The sequence below is a fragment of the Microcebus murinus genome, chromosome 7, assembly GCF_040939455.1.
Source record: "Microcebus murinus isolate Inina chromosome 7, M.murinus_Inina_mat1.0, whole genome shotgun sequence".
Lineage (NCBI taxonomy): Eukaryota > Metazoa > Chordata > Mammalia > Primates > Cheirogaleidae > Microcebus > Microcebus murinus.
The window spans coordinates 25,831,120-25,856,647 of record NC_134110.1 but is presented as its reverse complement, the minus strand read 5'-3'; the positions used below and the strand labels follow the sequence as shown (position 1 = coordinate 25,856,647).

At 47.6% G+C, this 25,528-nt stretch overlaps 1 protein-coding gene across 7 annotated transcripts; it reads left to right on the top strand.

Annotated features, from left to right (window-relative positions):
• The first annotated feature begins 1,545 nt into the window (after positions 1-1,545).
• Positions 1,546-24,421, top strand: ZNF707 (zinc finger protein 707). 7 transcript variants are annotated; one of them, XM_076004956.1, is made up of 11 exons: positions 1,546-1,657; positions 1,896-2,119; positions 2,810-2,885; positions 4,677-4,745; positions 5,456-5,614; positions 6,012-6,125; positions 7,843-7,965; positions 9,559-9,627; positions 10,338-10,496; positions 10,894-11,007; positions 12,725-24,421. In XM_076004956.1, exons 3-11 carry the CDS (start codon positions 2,846-2,848, stop codon positions 13,576-13,578), a joined length of 1,701 nt encoding a protein of 566 aa, XP_075861071.1. In that variant the 5' UTR covers positions 1,546-1,657; positions 1,896-2,119; positions 2,810-2,845; the 3' UTR covers positions 13,579-24,421. The 7 variants fall into 7 exon arrangements, with proteins under 7 accessions (XP_075861071.1, XP_075861072.1, XP_075861075.1 ...); XM_076004957.1 differs by lacking the exon at positions 1,896-2,119; XM_076004960.1 differs by lacking the exon at positions 2,810-2,885 and having other exon boundaries at positions 5,488-5,614.
• Positions 24,422-25,528: the final 1,107 nt, after the last annotated feature.

The following is a 25,528-nucleotide window of genomic DNA, read 5'->3' as shown; positions in this document are numbered from 1 at the left end:
AAGCTTCACAACGTTGGTTTTGTCAATGATTTATTGGATATAACACTAAAGGCACAGGCAACACGAGAAAAAACAACCAAACTGGACTTCATCAAAACTACAATCTTTTCTGCATAAAAGTTCACTATTAACAGAGTAAAAAGACTACCCACAGAATGGGAGAAAATATTTGCAAATCACATATCTAATAGGGGATTCATATGCAAAATATGTAAAGAACTACTAAAAAACAATACTAAAAAGCCCTATTCAAAAATGGAAAAATGACTTGAATAGACATTTTTCCAAAGAAGAAATATAAATGGCCAATAAGCACATGAAAAGATTCTCTGCTGAACATCACTAATTACTACAGAAATGCAAATAAAGACCCATAATGAGATACCACTTTATACCCATTAGGATGGCTATTGATGAGAAGAAAAAAATGAAACAAATAAAAAACAGAACTCAAAATAGAAAAATAACAGGTGTTGGTGAGGATGTGGAGAAGTCAGAACCCTGTGCACTGCTGTTGGGAATGTAAATAGTTCACTTCCAAAGGAAAACAGTATGGCTGTTCCTCAAAAAGCTAAAGGTAGAATCACCACATGATCCAGACATTCCACTTCTGGATATTTACCCAAAATAAGTGAAGACAGGAACTCAAACAGATATTTGTACCCTCATGTTGACAGCAGCCCAAGTGTCCACCAATGCATAAACAAAGTGTGGTATATGCATATAATGAATATTATTCATTCACAAAAAGGAATAAAATTGACACATGCTCCAACATGGATGAACCTGCAGGACATCATGATTAGTGAAATAAGCCAGTTACAGAAGGACAAATACTGTGTGAATCTACTTACACGAGGTACCTGCTGCAGTCAAATTCATGGGATCAAAGTAGAATAATGGCTGCCAGGTGCCGCGGGAGAGGAGCACAATGGAGAATTGTTTAATGGGTACAGAGTTTCTGTTTTGCAAGATGGAGAGAGTTTGGGAGATAAAATGCTCAGAAATGTGAATGTACTTAACACTACTGAGCTGAACACTTAAAAATGGTTAAGTTGGCAAACTCTGTTACCTGTATTTTACCACAATTAAAAATAAAATCATCCTGAAGAACATTTGGGAGATTAAAATAAAATCTTGCCATCGAAGGTAGCAGATAGGCGGTCTTGGGGGCGCAGGGGGTTGCCGCCTAGACTCCAGGGAGGCGGCCAGCAGCCCGTGAGGAAGGATGGCTGCACAATGCGCGTGGAAATGACGGAGCCAGAGGGGCTGCACTAGCACATCCCAGAGAACTGACTTTGGCCAGGTGGATACCTGATGCAGATGGACAGTGGGGGAGAGCAACGGGGGACGCCAGGAGCTGAAAACTCGGAGGGGTGGGGCCATGTCGTCCCAGTCCCCGCACCCGCAGCGCCGAGAGTGCCTGCGCAGGAACTGAGACCGCTGAGGAGCCGAGCCCCGACAGTCAGCCGGGGCGGAGCAGCCGGCTAGGCTGGCGCCGGGGTCGGCCAGCGTGCACCACCGAGACGCTGACTCCTAGAGGGGGCGGAAGTGGCTTCCGGCGGTGGAAGAACAACTTCCGCTCGGGAAGTTTGTAAAAGTCCGAGCGGCTGGAGTGGCGGCGTGGGTGCAGGACCTGGCTGAGGACGCACTGCTGGTGAGTGCGCTGGATCCACCGCACCGACTGCCGCCCCGAGTCCCTGGTGGTCGGGGTCCCTGGTTGACGCCTCCAGCTCTGCGGCCATCCTGGTGCCTGAGGGCTGAGGGGACGCAGCGTAGCGGCAGCTACGCGTCTCCCTGGAGGTCGCGAGTGCCCCTGGCTAACTCGGGTAGTTAATTGTTCTGTTTCCAGCTCACGTTCCCCTACTCGGCCCTCACTTCTCCATGTTTGTCAGGGCCAGGATCCATCTCCTCTTCCTGCTGGACTCTCCCCGTTACCCTGTCCGTGATCATCGTCTCAGCTGTCCATAGGCAACTTCCAAATCTGTCTCCAGCTCCAGTGAGATCCGGACACTTATGTCCAGCTGCCTACTAAATATCAAAAACAGCCAAAGGCTTGTCCTGCCCCAGAGTGAGCTCCTGTAGTCTCCACACCCCCACCCACTGGTTCGCCACGGAGGTGAGAAGGCTAAGACGTCTCCGTCCTCCTTCCTGCCCATACCCAAGCACACGGTCAGCCTCGGGTGTGTTGACTCGCCATTCCCACCCTCCGTGTCTCTATCTCAGCCACCTTCCTCTCTTACTTGGACTATCTCTTTTTTTTTTTTTTTGAGACAGTCTCACTTTGTTGCCCAGGCTAGAGTGAGTGCCATGGCGTCAGCCTGGCTCACAGTAACCTCAATCTCCGGGGCTCAGCGATCCTACTGCCTCAGCCTCCCGAGTAGCTGGGACTACAGGGATGCGCCACCATGCCCGGCTAATTTTTTGTATATATATTTTTAGTTGGTCAATTAATTTATTTCTATTTTTGGTAGAGACGGGGTCTCGCTCAGGCTGGTTTCGAACTCCTGACCTTGAGCAATCCGCCCGCCTCGGCCTCCCAAAGTGCTAGGATTACAGGCGTGAGCCACCACCCCCGGCCTGGACTGTCTCTTAATGATGGTCTCACTGTCTTCGCTCCCATCTTGTCTTGCTATTTTCTGATTTGTTCACCACAGAGGGATCTTTTAAAAATGTAGCTTATCACGGTATTCTGTATTAAACTCTCACTGCATTTCACATAAAACCATGGCTCAGGATGCCGTGGGTGATGTGGTTCTTGCCTACTTCCTGCCATATCTCGGACAGTTCCCTCTCTTACTCTCTGCAGATTCCTGAGTCCAGCCCAGTTTGTAGCAAACAGTGGATGCTCAGATGGGGGAGCTGTTCTTATTTTTACTGCTGTGGTAATTATTACTTGCTAGAGGAGCTCATAGTTTCTGATTCACAAACTCTACCCATAACCCATGTGCTCAATGTGCCCTTTCATGTGTTTATAGACCAGTGTATAACTTTCGTGGAAGTGTCTGTTCAAATATTTTGCCAATTTAAAGTTTATTTTTCTTTTATTATTGATTTGTAGGAGTTACTCTGGATGTGAGTTCTCTGTCAAATACATGCATCGGGAATATTTTCTCTCAATCTGTGACTTGTCTTTTCATTTTCTTAACTGTTTTTCAATAAGCAGAAATTTTTAATTTTGATAAAGTCCAATTTATATATATATATATATTTTTTTTTTTGAGACAGAGTCTCGCTTTGTTGTCCAGGCTAGAGTGAGTGCCGTGGTGTCAGCCTAGCTCACAGCAACCTCAATCTCCTGGGCTCAAGCGATCCTCCTGCCTCAGCCTCCCGAGTAGCTGGGACTACAGGCATGCGCCACCATGCCTGGCTAATTTTTTATATATATATCAGTTGGCCAATTAATTTCTTTCTATTTATAGTAGAGACGGGGTCTCGCTCTTGTTCAGGCTGGTTTTGAACTCCTGACCTTGAGCAATCCGCCCGCCTCGGCCTCCCAAGAGCTAGGATTACAGGCGTGAGCCACAGCGCCCGGCCTATATATGTTTTTCTTTTAAGGGTAATGCTTTTGAGGATCCATGGGAGGAATCTTTGCCTACCCCAATGTTATGAAGAGATTATGTAATTTTTTACTTCTAGAAGCTTTTAGTTTCAGCTTTTACATTTAGTTCCATGATCCATCTTGAATTATTGGGGTGTGGTGTGAGGTAGGGGGTTTCAAGGTTAATATTTCCTTTATTGTTCCTGCATCATTAATTGAAAAAAAAACTTTTTTAAATCCTTGATGCTTTTGTCGTAAAGCACTTAACTGGGCCGGGCGCTGTGGCTCACGCCTGTAATCCTAGCTCTTGGGAGGCCGAGGCGGGTGGATTGCTCAAGGTCAGGAGTTCAAAACCAGCCTGAGCAAGAGCGAGACCCCGTCTCTACTATAAATAGAAAGAAATTAATTGGCCAACTGATATATATAAAAAATTAGCCGGGCATAGTGGCGCATGCCTGTAGTCCCAGCTACTCGGGAGGCTGAGGCAGAAGGATCACTGCAGCCCAGGAGTTTGAGGTTGCTGTGAGCTAGGCTGACGCCACGGCACTCACTCTAGCCTGGACAACAAAGTGAGACTCTGTCTCAAAAAAACAAAAAAAAAAACAAAAAAAACCAAAAAACACTTAACTGTATGTGTGGGTCTATTCCTGGACACTATTCTGTCCCCTTATAATCAGGTAATGTAAGTCTTCTAACTGTTCTTCAACATTGATTGTTTGAAGTTCTTTGCATTTTCACATAAATTTTATAATAAATCTATTAATTTTTAGGAAAAGCCTGCTGAGATTTTGCTTTGAGTTGTGTTGAATCTATAGATCAGGTTAGGGAGAACTGAAAACATGGGATATCTCTCAATATATTTTCATCAGTTTTGCTCAGCAATGTTTTGTAACTGAGAGTAGAGAAGTTACATACTTTTTAAATGTATTTGTCAGTATTTGATTTTTTGTTATTGTAAATATTAAGTGTCCCACTGGTGGATATTGGTGGTTTACAGAGCAGACCCTGCATGTGTGTGTGTGCCTGTTGCTGGCTTTTCCTGAGTTCCCCTTAGTTCACTGAGCAGGTGGGGCTCTTGGGTCAGGTGGGGGTTCCCAAGCTGGTGGCCCCCACTCACACTTCTCTGGCTCCCCAGATCGGCTGTTCCTGGGCCCTGTATCTCCCCAGAGGGGCTGGCCCCTGCTGTTCCATGGACGTGTCCCAGGTGAGCCTGTCGGCTGCTGCTGCAAAGTGTGGCCTCCCCTCTGCCCTGCAGGCTGTCATGGCCCCAGCCCACATGTGGGGAGGGATCTGTGGCCTTATGCCTGTGCCCACCTTTTTGCTAGTTCTCTTTTATAGGGTGGGGAAAAAGAAAAGAAAATTTTATTTGTTTACATTAAGAGTTAGCAGATGTTATAGAAAACTAGGAAAATGTACTTAATTCTCTTAGGTACTGTCTGGGACCACTAGAGCTGTCATAATGAAATATCACAGGCAGGGATGGTTTAAAAGATAGATATTTATTTTCTCTGTTCTGAAGGTTGAAGTCCAAGATCAAGGTGCTAGCATATACACTTTCTGATGAGGGCCCTGGATTGTAGACAGTGGCCGTCATGCAATGTCCTCACATGTGTTTGGGGAGAGGGCCAGGGAGCTCTCCAGTGTCTCATAAGGACACTAGTCCTATTAGATAAGGGCCCCGCATGACCTCATCTAACCTTAATTACTCCTTCAAGGCCCTATCCCCAAATGTAGCCACATAGGGCCCAGGGCTTCAGCATGTGCATGTGGGGATGCAGACATTCCCTTCATAACGGGCCTTCCCTGTGCTCTAGCTGTGGGCTTCTTGAGGTTCTTCCCCCTTGAAGACCATCTGCCTCCCTCCCCACTTCCTGCCCAGACACAGGGTTGTAGCCATCTCTTTCTGTCTCTCAGGACGGCCAGTTCTGGAGCTGTTTGTGTTGCAGGAGAGAGTGACCTTCGAGGACGTGGCTGTATACTTCTCGAGGGAGGAGTGGGAGTATCTGGACCCTGGCCAGAGGGCCCTCTACCGGAACGTGATGCTGGACAACTTCAGGATCTTGGCCACGCTGGGTAAGGGCCACACTGTTGCCTCTGGAGCCTGTCTGGTCCAGGGCGGTATTGGGGGCTGAGCAGCTGGAAGTTATTGGCTTGGGTGGACAGAGGGCCTGTCCCACATCCAGTCTGGTCAGTGTCAGACTTTGTTGGACTACCTGGGAGGCAACCTTATCTTCCTTCCTCAGACTCCACCAGTGCCTTCTGCGGGCCTTGGAGCCCTAGTGGGGATGGCGTCCACATTCCCTTCCCCCTTCCTGTCATCGCTGCTTTGAGGCAGCTTCTCCAGGGGATCCCTGTGGGCTGGCCTGGCCTCCCTGGGTTTGTCTTCTGCTGACCCCCAGCCAGTGTGAGCCCTGGACCCTCACTTATCCTCTCTACAAATAAAACAGTACCTTTTCTCTTTTTTGAGAAGGATTTTGCAGCCCCAGACCAGACCTCATCTCTTGCCTACAACAGTGGGATGAGCCACGGGTTGAGGATTGGGAGAGACTCGAGTCTCAGAAAGTACCGAGGGGTCCCTACCCAGGTGAGCACCAGGTGGGCTGGCTGGGCTGGCTCCTCTGTTCCCATGGCTCCTGGGGTGTGCACTTACCACACAGCACCAGCTAAGAGACACAAAATGTTTTCTAATGAGAGAGACTTTAGCAACACACAGTGGCCGCCATGCTGCTACACCGGGGGACACTGACCGTGTGCCAGGGGCTGTATGGTCTGGGGCAGGAGCAACAGTGCACAGCTCGGGTGGAGCCTGAGGCAGTAGGGTGACACCAAAGGCTACATTCCACCCCGGTACTGTCCTGTGGAGATCGTGAGTGTGGTGTCTGTGGCCTAACTGATGACCACACGGGGTCACAGATGAGGTCACAAGCCTGACACACCTGCTGAATGTGAGAAGTGTGGGTCTCTGGGTGGGGACTTTGCTGTTGGCACTCTTGTGCTCATTTTTGAAACTGGGACAATAGCGTTGTTTCCTTTCTTAAATGAGGTGGTAGTCTCGGGGTTTGTTTTCTACTTCAGGTTTTTTCAGAGGCAAAGTCAAGCAGCTGCTTGAACACGAGACAAGCTGGGGGCCTTCAGCTGGGAAGGATGTTGAGTCCTTGGTTGGAGGGAAGCTTATGGCTCAGAGGGCCCATGGCTCCGATTTGTGGCAAGCTCCTGTAGCTTCCATGTGGCCACCTGGGCAGCCTGTCCATCTGCATGAACAGGGCTTTGTGACACAGATAGGCACAGGTTTGTCCTATGTGATATCTTGTTTCTGTAGGTAGGTTCACATGCACACACAAGCTATGAGGCCATTTAAACCAACTTGTGGTACTTCCTCATGTCAGAAATACCTAGTGTGGGGCTGGGCGCCGGTGGCTCACGCCTGTAATCCTAGCACTCTGGGAGGCTGAGGCAGGTGGATTGCTCAAGGTTAGGAGTTCGAAACCAGCCTGAGCAAGAGCGAGACCCTGTCTCTACTAAAAATAGAAAGAAATTACTTGGACAACTAAAAAAATATATAGAAAAAATTAGCCAGGCATGGTGGCACATGCCTGTAATCCCAGCTACTCATGAGGCTGAGGCAGAAGGATCACTTGAGCCCAGGAGATTGAGATTTCTGTGAGCTAGGCTGATGCCATGGCACTCTAGCCCGGGCAACAGAGTGAGACTCTGTCTCAAAAGAAAAAAAAGAAATACCTAGTGTGAGTGAGCATTGAGTTCATTTTACATTTTCCACTGTTTTTAGCTTATCTATACGGTGCTTTGAGCACATTTTCTTCATCATTTATATGCAGTCTTTTGGGAATGATCTTCCTGAGTAAATTTAAATAAGTAGCTTCACATTTAGTAGCTTTTCTTTTTCTTTTATTTTATTTTAGAGATAAGGTCTTGCTCTGTCACCCAGGCTGGAATACAGTGATACAATCATAGCTCATTGTAACCTTGAACTCCTGGGCTCAAGCGATCCTTTTGCCTCAGCCTCCCAAGTAGGTGGGACTACAGGCACGCACCACCATGCCCAGCTAATTTTTCTTATTTTTTGTAGAGACAGGGTCTTGCTATGTTCACCTGGTCTTAACACTTGGGCTTAAGCGATCCTCCCACTTCAGTCTCCCAAAGTTCTAGGATGACAGATGTGAGCTATTGTGCTCGGCCCAGTAGCTTTTCTTTATGCTTTGTGGGATTGCCACTGCGTGGCCTAGTCTGGCCTGTCCGTGGGGCCACCAGCTTTGTGTAAGTGTATCCATTTTCCTCCCTAGGGGCAGAGAAATCCATTGACCAGAGGAGACACTGTGATTGGCCAACTTGGGTTTACAAGAAAATCCACATTCAAGAAAGAGCTGAGAAAGGAATTGTTTTTAGGAAGAGCTGTCTGAACTCAGGTAATGTGCAGCTTCCTAGAAGTGCTTCAGAAAGGAAAGATGATAGGCCTGTAGCTTTCCAGTGCAAGGTGCGTGGGAAGTGCCGTGGGCATCGGCCTGGCCTCAGAAAGCCCCAGAAGCACCATGCCTCTGAGCTCTCATTCATTTGTGGCACGTGCGGGAAGGTACTGAGCTGCCACAGCCGGCTGGTTGCTCACCAGACAGTGCACACGGGGACCAAGTCCTTTGAATGCTCCGAGTGTGGCCAGACCTTCAGGTGGGTTTCAAACCTTCTGCGCCACCAGAGAAACCACACGTGTGAGAAGCCCTTCTGCTGCGAGGTGTGTGGACAAGCCTTCAGCTTGAAAGATCGTCTCGCTCAGCACTGCAAAGTCCACACTGAGCATAGGCCCTACTCGTGTGGTGACTGTGGGAAAGCCTTCAAGCAGAAGTCCAACCTCCTTAGACACCAGCTGGTGCACACTGGGGAGAGGCCTTTCTACTGTCCTGACTGTGGCAAGGCCTTCCGCACCAAGGAGAACCTCAGCCACCACCAGAGGGTTCACAGTGGGGAGAAGCCCTACACTTGTGCCGAGTGTGGCAAGGCCTTCCGGTGGCCCAAGGGCTTTAGCATCCACCAGAGGCTACACCTGACAAGGAAGTTCTACGAGTGTGACCGCTGTGGAAAAGGCTTCCGCCACCTGGGCTTCTTCACGCGGCATCAGAGAACTCACAGGCACGGGGAGGTGTAGAGGTGCCAGGTGTGCAGGTTCTGTACCACTCAGAACCGGCAGAGGCAGGTGGATCGCTGGAGGTCAGGAGTTTGAAACCAGCCTGAGCAAGAGTGAGACCCCGTCTCTACTAAAAATAGAAATAAATTAATTGACCAACTAAAAGTATATAGAAAAAATTAGCCGGGCATGGTGGCGCATGCCTGTAGTCCCAGCTACTCGGGAGGCTGAGGCAGAAGGATCACTGCAGCCCAGGAGTTTGAGGTTGCTGTGAGCTAGGCTGACGCCACGGCACTCACTCTAGCCTGGACAACAAAGTGAGACTCTGTCTCAAAAAAACAAAAAAAAAAACAAAAAAAACCAAAAAACACTTAACTGTATGTGTGGGTCTATTCCTGGACACTATTCTGTCCCCTTATAATCAGGTAATGTAAGTCTTCTAACTGTTCTTCAACATTGATTGTTTGAAGTTCTTTGCATTTTCACATAAATTTTATAATAAATCTATTAATTTTTAGGAAAAGCCTGCTGAGATTTTGCTTTGAGTTGTGTTGAATCTATAGATCAGGTTAGGGAGAACTGAAAACATGGGATATCTCTCAATATATTTTCATCAGTTTTGCTCAGCAATGTTTTGTAACTGAGAGTAGAGAAGTTACATACTTTTTAAATGTATTTGTCAGTATTTGATTTTTTGTTATTGTAAATATTAAGTGTCCCACTGGTGGATATTGGTGGTTTACAGAGCAGACCCTGCATGTGTGTGTGTGCCTGTTGCTGGCTTTTCCTGAGTTCCCCTTAGTTCACTGAGCAGGTGGGGCTCTTGGGTCAGGTGGGGGTTCCCAAGCTGGTGGCCCCCACTCACACTTCTCTGGCTCCCCAGATCGGCTGTTCCTGGGCCCTGTATCTCCCCAGAGGGGCTGGCCCCTGCTGTTCCATGGACGTGTCCCAGGTGAGCCTGTCGGCTGCTGCTGCAAAGTGTGGCCTCCCCTCTGCCCTGCAGGCTGTCATGGCCCCAGCCCACATGTGGGGAGGGATCTGTGGCCTTATGCCTGTGCCCACCTTTTTGCTAGTTCTCTTTTATAGGGTGGGGAAAAAGAAAAGAAAATTTTATTTGTTTACATTAAGAGTTAGCAGATGTTATAGAAAACTAGGAAAATGTACTTAATTCTCTTAGGTACTGTCTGGGACCACTAGAGCTGTCATAATGAAATATCACAGGCAGGGATGGTTTAAAAGATAGATATTTATTTTCTCTGTTCTGAAGGTTGAAGTCCAAGATCAAGGTGCTAGCATATACACTTTCTGATGAGGGCCCTGGATTGTAGACAGTGGCCGTCATGCAATGTCCTCACATGTGTTTGGGGAGAGGGCCAGGGAGCTCTCCAGTGTCTCATAAGGACACTAGTCCTATTAGATAAGGGCCCCGCATGACCTCATCTAACCTTAATTACTCCTTCAAGGCCCTATCCCCAAATGTAGCCACATAGGGCCCAGGGCTTCAGCATGTGCATGTGGGGATGCAGACATTCCCTTCATAACGGGCCTTCCCTGTGCTCTAGCTGTGGGCTTCTTGAGGTTCTTCCCCCTTGAAGACCATCTGCCTCCCTCCCCACTTCCTGCCCAGACACAGGGTTGTAGCCATCTCTTTCTGTCTCTCAGGACGGCCAGTTCTGGAGCTGTTTGTGTTGCAGGAGAGAGTGACCTTCGAGGACGTGGCTGTATACTTCTCGAGGGAGGAGTGGGAGTATCTGGACCCTGGCCAGAGGGCCCTCTACCGGAACGTGATGCTGGACAACTTCAGGATCTTGGCCACGCTGGGTAAGGGCCACACTGTTGCCTCTGGAGCCTGTCTGGTCCAGGGCGGTATTGGGGGCTGAGCAGCTGGAAGTTATTGGCTTGGGTGGACAGAGGGCCTGTCCCACATCCAGTCTGGTCAGTGTCAGACTTTGTTGGACTACCTGGGAGGCAACCTTATCTTCCTTCCTCAGACTCCACCAGTGCCTTCTGCGGGCCTTGGAGCCCTAGTGGGGATGGCGTCCACATTCCCTTCCCCCTTCCTGTCATCGCTGCTTTGAGGCAGCTTCTCCAGGGGATCCCTGTGGGCTGGCCTGGCCTCCCTGGGTTTGTCTTCTGCTGACCCCCAGCCAGTGTGAGCCCTGGACCCTCACTTATCCTCTCTACAAATAAAACAGTACCTTTTCTCTTTTTTGAGAAGGATTTTGCAGCCCCAGACCAGACCTCATCTCTTGCCTACAACAGTGGGATGAGCCACGGGTTGAGGATTGGGAGAGACTCGAGTCTCAGAAAGTACCGAGGGGTCCCTACCCAGGTGAGCACCAGGTGGGCTGGCTGGGCTGGCTCCTCTGTTCCCATGGCTCCTGGGGTGTGCACTTACCACACAGCACCAGCTAAGAGACACAAAATGTTTTCTAATGAGAGAGACTTTAGCAACACACAGTGGCCGCCATGCTGCTACACCGGGGGACACTGACCGTGTGCCAGGGGCTGTATGGTCTGGGGCAGGAGCAACAGTGCACAGCTCGGGTGGAGCCTGAGGCAGTAGGGTGACACCAAAGGCTACATTCCACCCCGGTACTGTCCTGTGGAGATCGTGAGTGTGGTGTCTGTGGCCTAACTGATGACCACACGGGGTCACAGATGAGGTCACAAGCCTGACACACCTGCTGAATGTGAGAAGTGTGGGTCTCTGGGTGGGGACTTTGCTGTTGGCACTCTTGTGCTCATTTTTGAAACTGGGACAATAGCGTTGTTTCCTTTCTTAAATGAGGTGGTAGTCTCGGGGTTTGTTTTCTACTTCAGGTTTTTTCAGAGGCAAAGTCAAGCAGCTGCTTGAACACGAGACAAGCTGGGGGCCTTCAGCTGGGAAGGATGTTGAGTCCTTGGTTGGAGGGAAGCTTATGGCTCAGAGGGCCCATGGCTCCGATTTGTGGCAAGCTCCTGTAGCTTCCATGTGGCCACCTGGGCAGCCTGTCCATCTGCATGAACAGGGCTTTGTGACACAGATAGGCACAGGTTTGTCCTATGTGATATCTTGTTTCTGTAGGTAGGTTCACATGCACACACAAGCTATGAGGCCATTTAAACCAACTTGTGGTACTTCCTCATGTCAGAAATACCTAGTGTGGGGCTGGGCGCCGGTGGCTCACGCCTGTAATCCTAGCACTCTGGGAGGCTGAGGCAGGTGGATTGCTCAAGGTTAGGAGTTCGAAACCAGCCTGAGCAAGAGCGAGACCCTGTCTCTACTAAAAATAGAAAGAAATTACTTGGACAACTAAAAAAATATATAGAAAAAATTAGCCAGGCATGGTGGCACATGCCTGTAATCCCAGCTACTCATGAGGCTGAGGCAGAAGGATCACTTGAGCCCAGGAGATTGAGATTTCTGTGAGCTAGGCTGATGCCATGGCACTCTAGCCCGGGCAACAGAGTGAGACTCTGTCTCAAAAGAAAAAAAAGAAATACCTAGTGTGAGTGAGCATTGAGTTCATTTTACATTTTCCACTGTTTTTAGCTTATCTATACGGTGCTTTGAGCACATTTTCTTCATCATTTATATGCAGTCTTTTGGGAATGATCTTCCTGAGTAAATTTAAATAAGTAGCTTCACATTTAGTAGCTTTTCTTTTTCTTTTATTTTATTTTAGAGATAAGGTCTTGCTCTGTCACCCAGGCTGGAATACAGTGATACAATCATAGCTCATTGTAACCTTGAACTCCTGGGCTCAAGCGATCCTTTTGCCTCAGCCTCCCAAGTAGGTGGGACTACAGGCACGCACCACCATGCCCAGCTAATTTTTCTTATTTTTTGTAGAGACAGGGTCTTGCTATGTTCACCTGGTCTTAACACTTGGGCTTAAGCGATCCTCCCACTTCAGTCTCCCAAAGTTCTAGGATGACAGATGTGAGCTATTGTGCTCGGCCCAGTAGCTTTTCTTTATGCTTTGTGGGATTGCCACTGCGTGGCCTAGTCTGGCCTGTCCGTGGGGCCACCAGCTTTGTGTAAGTGTATCCATTTTCCTCCCTAGGGGCAGAGAAATCCATTGACCAGAGGAGACACTGTGATTGGCCAACTTGGGTTTACAAGAAAATCCACATTCAAGAAAGAGCTGAGAAAGGAATTGTTTTTAGGAAGAGCTGTCTGAACTCAGGTAATGTGCAGCTTCCTAGAAGTGCTTCAGAAAGGAAAGATGATAGGCCTGTAGCTTTCCAGTGCAAGGTGCGTGGGAAGTGCCGTGGGCATCGGCCTGGCCTCAGAAAGCCCCAGAAGCACCATGCCTCTGAGCTCTCATTCATTTGTGGCACGTGCGGGAAGGTACTGAGCTGCCACAGCCGGCTGGTTGCTCACCAGACAGTGCACACGGGGACCAAGTCCTTTGAATGCTCCGAGTGTGGCCAGACCTTCAGGTGGGTTTCAAACCTTCTGCGCCACCAGAGAAACCACACGTGTGAGAAGCCCTTCTGCTGCGAGGTGTGTGGACAAGCCTTCAGCTTGAAAGATCGTCTCGCTCAGCACTGCAAAGTCCACACTGAGCATAGGCCCTACTCGTGTGGTGACTGTGGGAAAGCCTTCAAGCAGAAGTCCAACCTCCTTAGACACCAGCTGGTGCACACTGGGGAGAGGCCTTTCTACTGTCCTGACTGTGGCAAGGCCTTCCGCACCAAGGAGAACCTCAGCCACCACCAGAGGGTTCACAGTGGGGAGAAGCCCTACACTTGTGCCGAGTGTGGCAAGGCCTTCCGGTGGCCCAAGGGCTTTAGCATCCACCAGAGGCTACACCTGACAAGGAAGTTCTACGAGTGTGACCGCTGTGGAAAAGGCTTCCGCCACCTGGGCTTCTTCACGCGGCATCAGAGAACTCACAGGCACGGGGAGGTGTAGAGGTGCCAGGTGTGCAGGTTCTGTACCACTCAGAACCGGCAGAGGCAGGTGGATCGCTGGAGGTCAGGAGTTTGAAACCAGCCTGAGCAAGAGTGAGACCCCGTCTCTACTAAAAATAGAAATAAATTAATTGACCAACTAAAAGTATATAGAAAAAATTAGCCGGGCATGGTGGTGCATGCCTGTAGTCCCAGCTACTTAGGAGGCTGAGGCAGAAGGATTGCTTGAGCCCAGGAGTTTGAGGTTGCTGTGAGCTAGGCTGACGCCACAGCACTCTAGCCCAGGCAACAGAGTGAGACTCTGTCTCAAAAAAAAAAAAAAAAAAAAAAAACATAGGCAGACCCTTGAAATGAAGACTGCATGTGGAGGTGCTGACCCCAAGCTGGGCAAGGGCAAGTCTAGCCCTAATAGTTTACTTTGTAATATTTGTATCTGTGACCTCTTGGTAGCTAAATCATGGGCCCACTGAATGAAATGCTGTGGGGAATATGAAATATGTAGGTTTTGAACAATAGTATAAAGAAAAGCTGATTCCCTAATGTGAGCCTAATGTTGAAACCATATTGGATTTTTAAAGCTTCAGGAAAGCTAGGTATGGTAGCTCACACTGATAACCCCAGCACTTTCAGAAGCTGAGGCAGGAGGATTGCTAGAGGCAAGGAGTTTGAGACCAGCCTAGACAATATTAAGACCCTGTCTCTACAAAAAAAAAATTAGCCAGATGTGGTGGTGCCTGTAGTCTCAGCTACTCAGGAGGCAGGAGGATCACTTGAGCCTAGGGGTTTGAGGTTGCAGTGAGCTATGACGACACTATTGCACTCTAGCCTGGGCAATAGAGCAAGACCCTGTCTCTAAAAAATAAATAAATAAAAATAAAACTTCAGAAAGAATCCTCTTTACCTAGGCCAACCACCGTATTCAAAATGTGAGGGTTGGCTGTGGAAGCCTGGAGTCCACACAAGTGTAACTTGGTGCTGACAGGAGCCCAGGGCTGCCTGTGCACCTGGGTACCCAGAGTTAACCCACTCTCTACACCCCCACCCACATGCACACTGCTTAGGAAGTGTGACATCCCGCATCAATTGGAAGTTCAAGGTCATGATTCAGGAATACTATATTATCTCACACAATCCATTTAAAGGTTAAACAGGCCTCAGGAAAGCTAAACCTGTGACTTGCAGATCTCACTGCCATGGCCAGAGGGCTGTCATCACCACAGGGCACAGGGCCCAGCTCCATCTCCCCCTCCCCTCTCATAGATGCCCAATCCAGTGATCTCATCTACAACTGCAGTGTCTCAGCTAGAGGCAACAGTTACCATGTCCACATGGTAACTGACCACTGTGGGCCTGTTTCAGAAAAATCCTGAGACAGTGTAGAAAAACTGCTCTCCAAACTGACACAGTGTCAAGAGACCAAAAATGCCTCAGATGAATCCAACTTGGCTAGTTAGATGAATTTACTAGAGATTCCCTACACAGGGATCTCATTGCTAGTTATGATGGGGATCCTCCAATCACTCCTGAGAGAGTGAGACCCACACCACCTACCCGTTTGGGGATCCTTAAATTTCTCTCTGGCAAGTGCCACAGAGCATCCCTCTCTGCATCATTCCATATTTACATACTGTGTGCACAGCACTTCCCATTAGGTGGGGACTTTAGTATTACAATTAACTAAAGGGAAGTAAGGCAACTTGAAACAGTTTAAATTGGCCTGAATACTTATGTCTATTTATGCAAAGGAACTACTTAAGAATATCCTTTGTGCTTTGTATTTCTTTCTACTTGCTTGGATCTATATCGCTAAGTTTAAAAGAAACCTGCACGAGTTCTGTTAAACATTAAAGCCAGTGGTGGGAACTTGTATTCTTTCCTCAATCCACCCCATTTCTCAGCTCTTACATCCTTTCTGTTCATCTTCCACATTGGTCCTGAGCAGGGACCAGGGGATACAACAGCTACAATTTTTACCATGGCTTGTATCTCATGGCAGTGGCTCTTGCATATGCTCCACACCCACAGTATATGCAACAACAACAAACACAAATGCTAATTGTGTTATTATGCTAATTAGTGAAACATAACTCCAATGCATAGGCAAAGAATATAACCAGAAAAAGAATCAAAGACTCTTAATTTTTCTATATTATTGATTTTAGCACTTAAATAATTTAAAGCATTAGTAACATTGTCTGCACTGTGTGCTCAACAGGTGGCTCCTATTAAAGTGTAAGTTCCTCCCTGAGCTGCAGTGAGCATGTCCAGATCCATTCTATTTTGTAAGACCACTTTCCTCATTTGTGCAGTTTTTGATTTAGTGATGACACACCTTCCTTTATATGCTTTAATGCTTTGGCTGTGAATTGAGCAAGATCTGTGACTTAAGTAAGAGTATCTAATGCTCCCGCCCCAGAAACTAATGCTTAAGGGCCATCCTGACCAGGCTAAAGGCCTGGGGAAATGGGCTCTCAGGGCCTTTACATTGTGGGGCACCATGTGTGGGGCTGTGTGTATAATCCCTGGCAAGAAAGGCCACCCCATTGCACACCTGCCAGTCCACCAAGTGTGCACCACATAACTAACCAGCCCCTAAAGGTGTGGGATAAACTCCCAGTTTTTAGGGACTGATGTCTCCTTGACCATTTGAACTCCCATACTTTTGTCAGTGTAGGTGCATGCTGAAGGGGCAGCCAGCCCATCAGCTGGGGGCAGTGGAGAACTCTGTGATATAATTGTGTTTTTCTATACATTGAGAGGCCTTCCGGTGTAATATCCCATGTCCAGCTATCATCCATGTTAACCCACCCAAACTGATATGTGTTAGCTGCAGGTGATGGTAATGTGTTGCCTTACTAATGCAAAGACATGTCTGTCAGTTTCCTTTACAGTTGGCAGGTGGGAAGGATTCAGGTGGAGGTAGATGCCAATTGTGTCTAGTAGAATTGTCCTCCTGAAGTGATTTTTGTCCAGTCACTCTGGTTCTGTGATATCACAGGCAGCACGTCCCATGGCCTCCCACCCCCATTGGACAAGGGCAGGTATCCACATACCCAACAGCTCGACTGTTGCTGACCGCTACTGTTGTTGCAGCCCAACCTGAAAAGACATTGCCGCTTGCCTCAGACAGCAGGAGCAACAGCCTATGAGCGCAGACACAGGTGTTAGAAGGGACTCCTGGAGGTGACTCCATTCCCTGTGACATTATTGCTGATGCAGTTTCTCCCATAGGCCCTTCCAAGGAGGCTGCTGCAGGCTTTGAAGCTGGTTTACAGCACCACATGAGGCTCCCTCCCAGAATCGGGCACAACAGCCTTGCCTGCGCCACTTACCATGATGCCTCTAGCTGGTATTGATGTCTTTGTGTGGTGGTATCACAAGGACTTTGGCTTTTAATGTTTAACAGAACTCGTGACAGTTGGAGTCACCTCAGCTTCGCCTATTTTCATGGTGTCGCCTATTTTCATGGTGTCAAGAATCCAAACTCTGAAATAATTTAAAGAAGTTTAGTCTAAGGTGAATATATGTGACCCTGGCCCAGAGAGTGAATCCCAGAAGCCTTGAGCAAGTGAACTTGTAGTTGGATTACAGCTTGGTTTTATCCAAGGGAGACAGGAATTACACATATCATAAATCAATATGTGGAAGGCATACATTGGCCCCAAAAGGCAGGACATCTTAAAGTGGGGGGGGGGGTTACAGGTTATAGGTGATTTAAAGATTCTTTGATTTGCAATTGGTTAAAGAAATGAAGCTTTGTCTAGAGGCTTGGAATGTTTTAAGTGAAGATAAGGATGTTGTTAATCAGAGAGAAGCCACCAGATATATGCCCAGACTCAAATGATCTGTTACACAAATTGGTGACCTACAGGTGTGGTTTAACCTTCATCTTATTTGGCCTTAGTCTTGTTAATGATTTTGTATCTTGTTCTTACAAAAGTAACTCCAAAAGGGACAGGTCGTAACTAGGCTTGTCTAATCTCCCTTATGGCTGACAACCCAGCTTTAAGGAGGGGGGAGCCCTTGGCCAAGAGGGAGTGTATTCAGTCTGTTGGGGGTGCTTAAGATCTTTAGTTCACAGTAGCAACCTTTGGCACCATAAAACCAGCTGAGTATGGAGGTACCTTCCAGCTCAGTTTTAGGCCTGTTGGTGTTCTCAGGAGGATGGTCTGGCCACCTGCTTCAGGGCCCTGGCTTGGTGCTTCAGATGTGACCCTGAGGGTTTGTGGAGCCTGTTCTATAGTCCTTGCCAACCATTCACAGGCAGTGATGCCATATGTGGTGGTGGGTGGCTCATTTAAAATCTGTATTGGCTCTGGAAGACTCTTAGTCTAAGACCTTTTTGAGCCATGGGGAATCTGGAGCTGCTATTTTGTCAGTAACAGCTCTGGGCATATCATGTATCTGACCCAACCAGGTAACTCTCAGGAATTTGACAGCCACGCCGGCCCCTGTCTTTTAGGAGTTAACTTTCCATCCTCCTTTCTTTAAGCTGTCTACAGCTTAAAGACAGTCTACAGAGCAGGCTCCAGATCTAAGAGACTCTTAGATTAGCATCAATAGTGAAATGGAAACAGGGAGGCAAAGGGAGTCTAGACAGGTCCTGTGCAGCCATCCTGTGACAGATGGTGGGGCTGTGCAGGGACCTTGTGACAACATCTGGAAAGTTCATGGTTGGACTTCCCAAGTGAAGGCAATCTGGTCCTGCGAATCTTCTGCTAAAGGAATACTTTAAAAAGCATTAGCCAAATCAACCACAGCATGGTCACGTTCTAGCTTGAGAACTATTTGTTCTATTCATAAGCCAATGTAGGCACATATAACATATGTACATAACATAAAAATATCTAAACATACATACACATATGTGCACAAAGACTTAATAGTTTTTATCTCCAAATTTTAGGCATAATAGTAGCTGTAGTTCTGGTATCAGTTCAGTTTTAAAAGGTTTTTCCCAGTACTATTAGGATCTGTTTATGTGTGCACTACCCCCTGGCAAGCCTGGGACCTGGGCAGTGGTCTATCCTACAGGTCAATTCCTAAAACTTACAGTGTGTTGTGTAGGGTTAGATCCAAAATGGGGTGAGCCTGAGAGCTCACATAGAACCTTGTGTGTTTCCTCTTCCCAAACTGCCTCCTCTGTAACTCTGAAATACTTTCTGGCTCTTAGGGGAGCCAGAAGCCCCAAGAGCCTTCCAGTTAGAAAGTTGAGAGTTGGACTTCCTGACTCTGCCGTGTGTTGTCTAGGCCCGAGTCCATCTCCTGGGCCAAACGCCCAAATGATAGGAAAATAAACAAGCATTGGGCCTTCCCTCCCAACTCCTGTTTCAGAGTTTTGGTGCCTGTGTTGCTGGCACTGCTGCCACTACTGCCATCTTCCAGATTTCCTGGGGACTGGAGAAATAGGGAACAGAAAGCAAACAAAAAAACGGGACTTCCCTCCTCTTCCCTTACATGTAGGAGTCCCCTTCCCAACTCCTTGTACCAGAGGCAGAAGGCTGGTCTTGAAGCTCGCTCTGTCTGTACCTGATGGACACCTCTAGGTTTTAGGCTGCCTTTGAGTCCAGGCTGGGAAATGACAGAAAAGAAACAATAGGAGGCCGGGCGCGGTGGCTCACGCCTGTAATCCTAGCACTCTGGGAGGCCGAGGCGGGCGGATTGCTCAAGGTCAGGAGTTCAAAACCAGCCTGAGCGAGACCCCGTCTCTACCATAAAAATAGAAATTAATTGGCCAACTAATATATATAATGTAAAAATCAGCCGGGCATGGTGGCGCATGCCTGTAGTCCCAGCTACTCGGGAGGCTGAGGCAGGAGGATTGCTTGAGCCCAGGAGTTTGAGGTTGCTGTGAGCTAGGCTGACACCACGGCACTCACTCTAGCCTAGGCAAGAAAGCAAGACTCTGTCTCAAAATAAATAAATAAATAAATAAATAAAAAGAAACAATAGGAAACTTACTACTAGTTCAGCAGCGCTTTGATTACCACAGTCCACTTGCTGGTGTTGACTTTCCGGAGTCCTCAGAGAGCTGCTCCAGGCACATTGCCCAGGAATTTTCATTATGTTCAGTGTGAGAGACGGTGTGGGATGTTCTTACTCAGTCTTACTCAGAACCAGAACCGGGTCTCATCTATTATCTCCCACTGTTCCATGGTTCTCCATGGCATGTGCTTCCTGTATTTTATTTATATCTGTCCATTTCTCAAGCCCTCTACTCTCACAAACATTGCTATAGGTTACATCCTCATACGTGTCCCCTTTTGGAGTTGTATGAGAATTGCTTTGTTCTGGAAACTCAGGAGTGGGACAGCTGGGTTTCAGATAAGTGTCATCATAGTTTAGCCGGTGGTGTCAGATCATTCTATACAGCGTCCACAGCAGTTTACCCCGCACAGTGGACTCCAGGGCTCCTATGTTCACATATTCTCGCCAGCACCAGGCATCAACCAACCTTCTAGTTTATGCCAGTCAAAAAGGCATAAAGTGACACATCATTCTGTTTATCATGTACTTCTCTGATCGTCAGTGAGTTTATGCATCTGTCCAGAACTTGTTAGCTCCGGGGTCTTGTGAGCTCCTACTTGTGTTCTGGACCTGGATTTCTCCTGGAGTTGCTGCCTCTTCCTGGTTTGCCTGCAGGGTGAGCTTGTTTATTCTAGATCATGTTAGCTGTTGCAAGCATCTTCACGCTTCACCCATTTCTTCACTTTATCCACAATGTTCTTCATTCAACAGAAATGCAGTTATGGTGATATTATCTAGAATTTTTGTTTTGAGTTGTGGGTTATCTTCTTCTTTTCTTCAGCTTTAGTATTATGTTTTGTTTTGTTTTGTTTTTGAAACAGAGTCTCACTCAGTTGCCCGGGCTAGAGTGCCGTGGTGTCAGCCTAGCCCATAGCAACCTCAAACTCCTAGACTCCAGCGATCCTACTGCCTCAGCCTCCCGAGTAGCTGGGATTACAGGCATGCACCACCATGCCCGGCTAATTTTTTTTTCTATGTATTTTTAGTTGGCAAATTAATTTCTATTTTTAGTAGAGACGGGGTTTCACTCTTGCTCACGCTGGTTTCAGACTCCTGACCTTGAGCGATCTGCCCGCCTCGGCCTCCCAGAGTGCTAGAATTACAGGCATCAGCCACCGCACCTGGCCCAGCTTTAGTATTATGCTTTTAATTTTAATTTTGATGGAATCAAGTACCTGAAATTTTGTCTTATGGTTTATGCCCTGGAAGTTTATCAGATCCTTCATTGTCCACACACCACAATATTCTAGATTGTATTCTATTAATCTCAAAGCCTTCCTTGCATATTTAGTTTTGGAGCCAACTTTCGTGTGTCATTGAACAGGGATCAGTTTAGTTTTTCTCCATATAGAGAGGTTTTCTTTGTTTTGTTTTGTTCTGTTTTTTGAGATAGGATCTCACTCTGTCACCCAGGCTGTAATGCAATGGTATCACCATAGCTCACTGTAGCCTCAAGCTCCTGGATTCAGGGGATCCTCCTGCCTCAGCCTCCCGAGTAGCTCGGACTACAGGTGCACACACCATGCTTAGCTTCCTATTTCTAACATGAGCACTGAAACAATTCATTTTCCCTGTTGACCTGTCTGCCGTCATGACCATATATCAAATTTCCTCTGTGTGTGAGGAGGGATCTGTCCCTGAGCACTCTGCTGTTCTGTTTGTCTATTCTTAAGCCAAAACACACTCTTTATTTTTTCTTTTCTGTTACTGTTTTTAAAGTTTACTGCTATGACTTTACAGTATGTCTTAAAATTTGGGAAGATTTTATCAGTTGTGGCTGTATACATTTTGAGCTATATGTTTTGGTGCTTATATGTTTATGATGAATATAGCTTCTTATTCTACTAACTTTTTTACTTATATACATCCATTTTGTCCATTATAATAGTTTTTGTGTCTTGGATTCTATTAATAGTTTATCAGATAAGATTAACAGAGCTCTTTGGGGTCATCTGTGCTTAGCATATCTTTCCCTATCCTTTCATTTACTTTAAGATAATTGTAAACCTGGCTGGGTGTGGTGGCTCATGTCTGCAATCCTAGCACTCTGGGAGGCTGAGGTGGGCGGATCGCTCAAGGTCAGGGGTTCAAGACCAGCCTGAGCAAGAGTGAGACCCTGTCTCTACTAAAAAATAGAAAGAAATTAATAAGAACAAAGAACCAGTCGGCGTGGTGGCTCACACCTGTAATCCTAACACTCTGGGAGGCTGAGGCGGGTGGATTGTTTGAGCTCAGGTGTTCGAGACCATCCTGAGCAAGAGCGAGATCCCATCTCTACTAAAAATAGAAACAAATTAGCTGGACAACTAAAACTATATATAGAAAAAATTAGCTGGGCATGGTGGCATATGCCTGTAGTCCCAGCTACTCGGAAGGGTGAGGCAGAAGGATCGCTTGAGCCCAGGAGTTTGAGGTTGCTGTGAGCTAGGCTGATGCCATGGCACTCTAGCCTGGGCAACAGAGCAAGGCTCTGTCTCAAAAAAAAAAAAAATAATAATAATAATAATTGTAAACCTTACCAAGCTATATAATCACTCTTACTTCCCAAGCCTTTATCAAAATCTACGGGATCTGTTTCTTTTATTATTTGATCACTTCTTCTAAAGTGTCTTCAATGTGGTCTTTGTGTAGCAAATCTCTTGAGGGTTTGTATGCCTAGTTTTATTTTTATTATACCCTTACATTTGAGCGACAGTTTGGTTTGATATAAAATTCTAAGTTCATAGTTACTTGCCTTCAGTATTTTTTTTTGTTTGTTTGAGACAGAGTCTCACTTTGTTGCCCAGGCTACAGTGAGTGCCATGGCATCAGCCTAGCTCACAGCAACCTCAATCTCCTGGGCTCAAGCGATCCTCCTGCCTCAATCTCCTGAGTAGCTACGACTACAGACATGCACCACCATACCCGGCTAATTTTTTGTATATATATTTTTAGTTGGCCAATTAATTTCTTTCTATTTTTGGTAGAGACGGGGTCTTGCTCAGGCTGGTTTCAAACTCCTGACCCCAAGCAATCCGCCCGCCTCAGCCTCCCAGAGTGCTAGGATTACAGGCATGAGACACCACGCCCAGCCTTGCCTTCAGTATTTTAAAAATGTTATTCTGTTATTTTCCCAATATTCATGGTTGTTATTGAAATATCTGACAGCAAACTTATTCTTGCTACTTTTTTTTTTTTTTTTGAGACAGAGTCTCGCTTTGTTGCCCAGGCTAGAATGAGTGCCATGGCATCAGCCTAGCTCACAGCAACCTCAAACTCCTGGGCTCAAGCGATCCTTCTGCCTCAGCCTCCCAAGTGGCTGGGACTACAGGCATGCGCCACCATGCCCGGCTAATTTTTTCTATATATATTATTTGGCCAATTAATTTCTTTCTATTTATAGTAGAGACGGGGTCTCACTCTTGCTCAGGCTGGTTTCGAACTCCTAACCTCGAGCAATCCGCCCGCCTCGGCCTCCCAGAGAGCTAGGATTACAGGCGTGAGCCACCGCGCCCGGCCTCTTGCTACTTTTAATACTAAGGCTTTGCTTTTCTTGTGTGGGCTCTTTTATATTTTTGTTCTCAATGTTCTTAAAATGTATTATAATGGGATTAAGTGTGTTTTTCCTTATTTTCCCACTTTGACATTGTGTAAGCCTGCTCAGTCTGAGGTCTTTCATCTTCTTTTAAGTTCTAGGAAGTTTATTTCATCTCTTTACGTCCTCCATACCTTACGTTTCCTTTCACACATCCGTCTTTCTATCCTCTCCTGCTGCGTCCTGGGAGATTCCCTCGGCTGACCTCACAGCACACTAATTCACACTGCAGGCTCCCCACATGGCCCTTACCCCATTTATCATGCTGTTCCTATTACAGTGGTTCTAATATGAAATAGTTCTTCTTATTTTTTGGATAACTTCTTGTTCTTACTTGTATGCTAATACCTTCCTTTTTCTCTTTAAGTACATTGAATTTGCTTAATGTTACTGGTCCACCTTTTCCAACAACTCTGCTCAGGTAATAGACGCTGCCATTTGTCAATTTTCTTCTAGGCAGTTGTCTTCTCAGGGGTCTGGCTATTTGGGTATATGAAACAGTGTTTAAAATTTACTGTTCTAGTAAGGAGATTTCTCAAAGAACTAAAAATAGAACAATCATTCAGATCCAGCCATCCCACACTGGGTATCTACCAAAAGGAAAAGGAATCATTGTATCAAAACGACACAGGCACTCACTCATATGTTTGTCACAGCACTAGTCGCAATAGCAAAGATTTGGAATCAACCTAATTGCCCATCAGTGGAAGATTGATAAAGAAAACGTGGTGCGTATACACCATGGAATACTACTCAGCCAGAAAAAGGAATGAAATCCCGTCTTTGCGGCAACATGGATGGAACCGGAGGCTGTTATCTTAAGTGAAATAACTCATCACTCAGAAACAGAAAGTCAAATACTGCATGTTCTCATGTATAAGTGGGAGCTACATAATGGGTACACGGGGACACAGAACGTGGGACAATGGACACTGGAGACTTGGAAGGGCAGGAGGGTGGGGTGCTGAGAGGTGAGAAATTACTTAATGGGTACAGTGCACACTGTTTGGGTGACGGCCACACTAACAGCCCAGACTTCATTCCTACACAGCACATCCATGTAATGACACTGGACTTGTGCCCCCTAAATCTATATTAAAATGAATTTACTCCTTGAACCAATCCCAGTATTTAGAAACTGAGGGATTTCATGCAAAAGTCAGGCTTTCTGACTCCTCTGCAGAGGGCTGCCTCTCTGGGCCACATGCTAGCAGGACAGTGAGGGCCGGAGCCAGGTGAGGCTGTCCCTTCTAGACCCAGGAGCGGTCCCCAGTCCCACCTGTGTGGCCGCCGTGGGTGTTCCAGTCTGCAGCCCCTGCTCTGGTGTCTGTCGCTGTGACCCGCAAAGCCAGGTGGGCCCCCCCTTTCAGAAGACAAATCTCCTAGGCCTGGCTGGGCTTCCTCCCCTCTTCCTCCCCCTTTGCCTGATCTGGAAATACAACCCAGGAATTCTGGAGGGAGAAGGCCCCGCTTGTCCCATAGATAAATCAAGGGGGAGAAGATCGAGTCAGACTCTGGACAAAGTTCGAGTCAGGGCCCCGCTGCCCTGCTCCAGGGTCCCTTTCCAATTTCCCTGGCCTGTGGTTCTGGGGGACTGGAGCAGCCAGCACCCCAGGGGCACCCCTGTCATTTGAAGAGGGCTTAATAAAGGGGCACTTTAGAAAGGTGTGGGCAGGAGTAGGGAAACCTCAAAGGAGGGTGCAGCTCCCCACGGCAAGCAAAAGCAGGGACTCCTTCACTACCACCCCTAGCCCTGAAGGGCATGGGAAGAGGGGACGGTTTCCGGAGACAGTTGTGTGGAGAGGACCCCTGACAGGAGCTGTCACCTGTGGTCCAGGCATGCAGCCAGCCCAGGTGACCCTGAGGGAGGGAGCTGGGAGACTAAGTACCCTAACATCTCTCCCCCTCACTCTACATCCTGCCAGGGCTCCCCACTGGGCAGACCTAACAGAAGCCAGAGGGTAAGGGAGTCCAGTGACACAGCCATACAGGCCACCTCCCCAGACACACAGCAGGCTGGAGGAGGGTGGTCAGCAGATCTCGGGTGCAAATGACCAACGTCTGGCACAGCGGACCTGCCTCCCTGTGCCTCGCTCACCCATGGTGGCCACACTCTTAGGCCCCAAGCCAGGGCTAACCAAGCCCTGCAAAGTGTCCGAAGGCTTAGTTCCACCCCAACAGCTGTAAGTCAGCACTGGGCGTCCAGCACGGCCCCTTCCCCAGCCTCCCTGTGCTGCTCCAGTGGCCTGAGCCTGAGTTTTCTGCTCTGCCCTTGTCCAGCATCTGTGCTGTGCAGAGTTTGCCTCTCACTTCCTGCCCTTCTTCTCCCCTTCCCACCCCAGGGCTCACC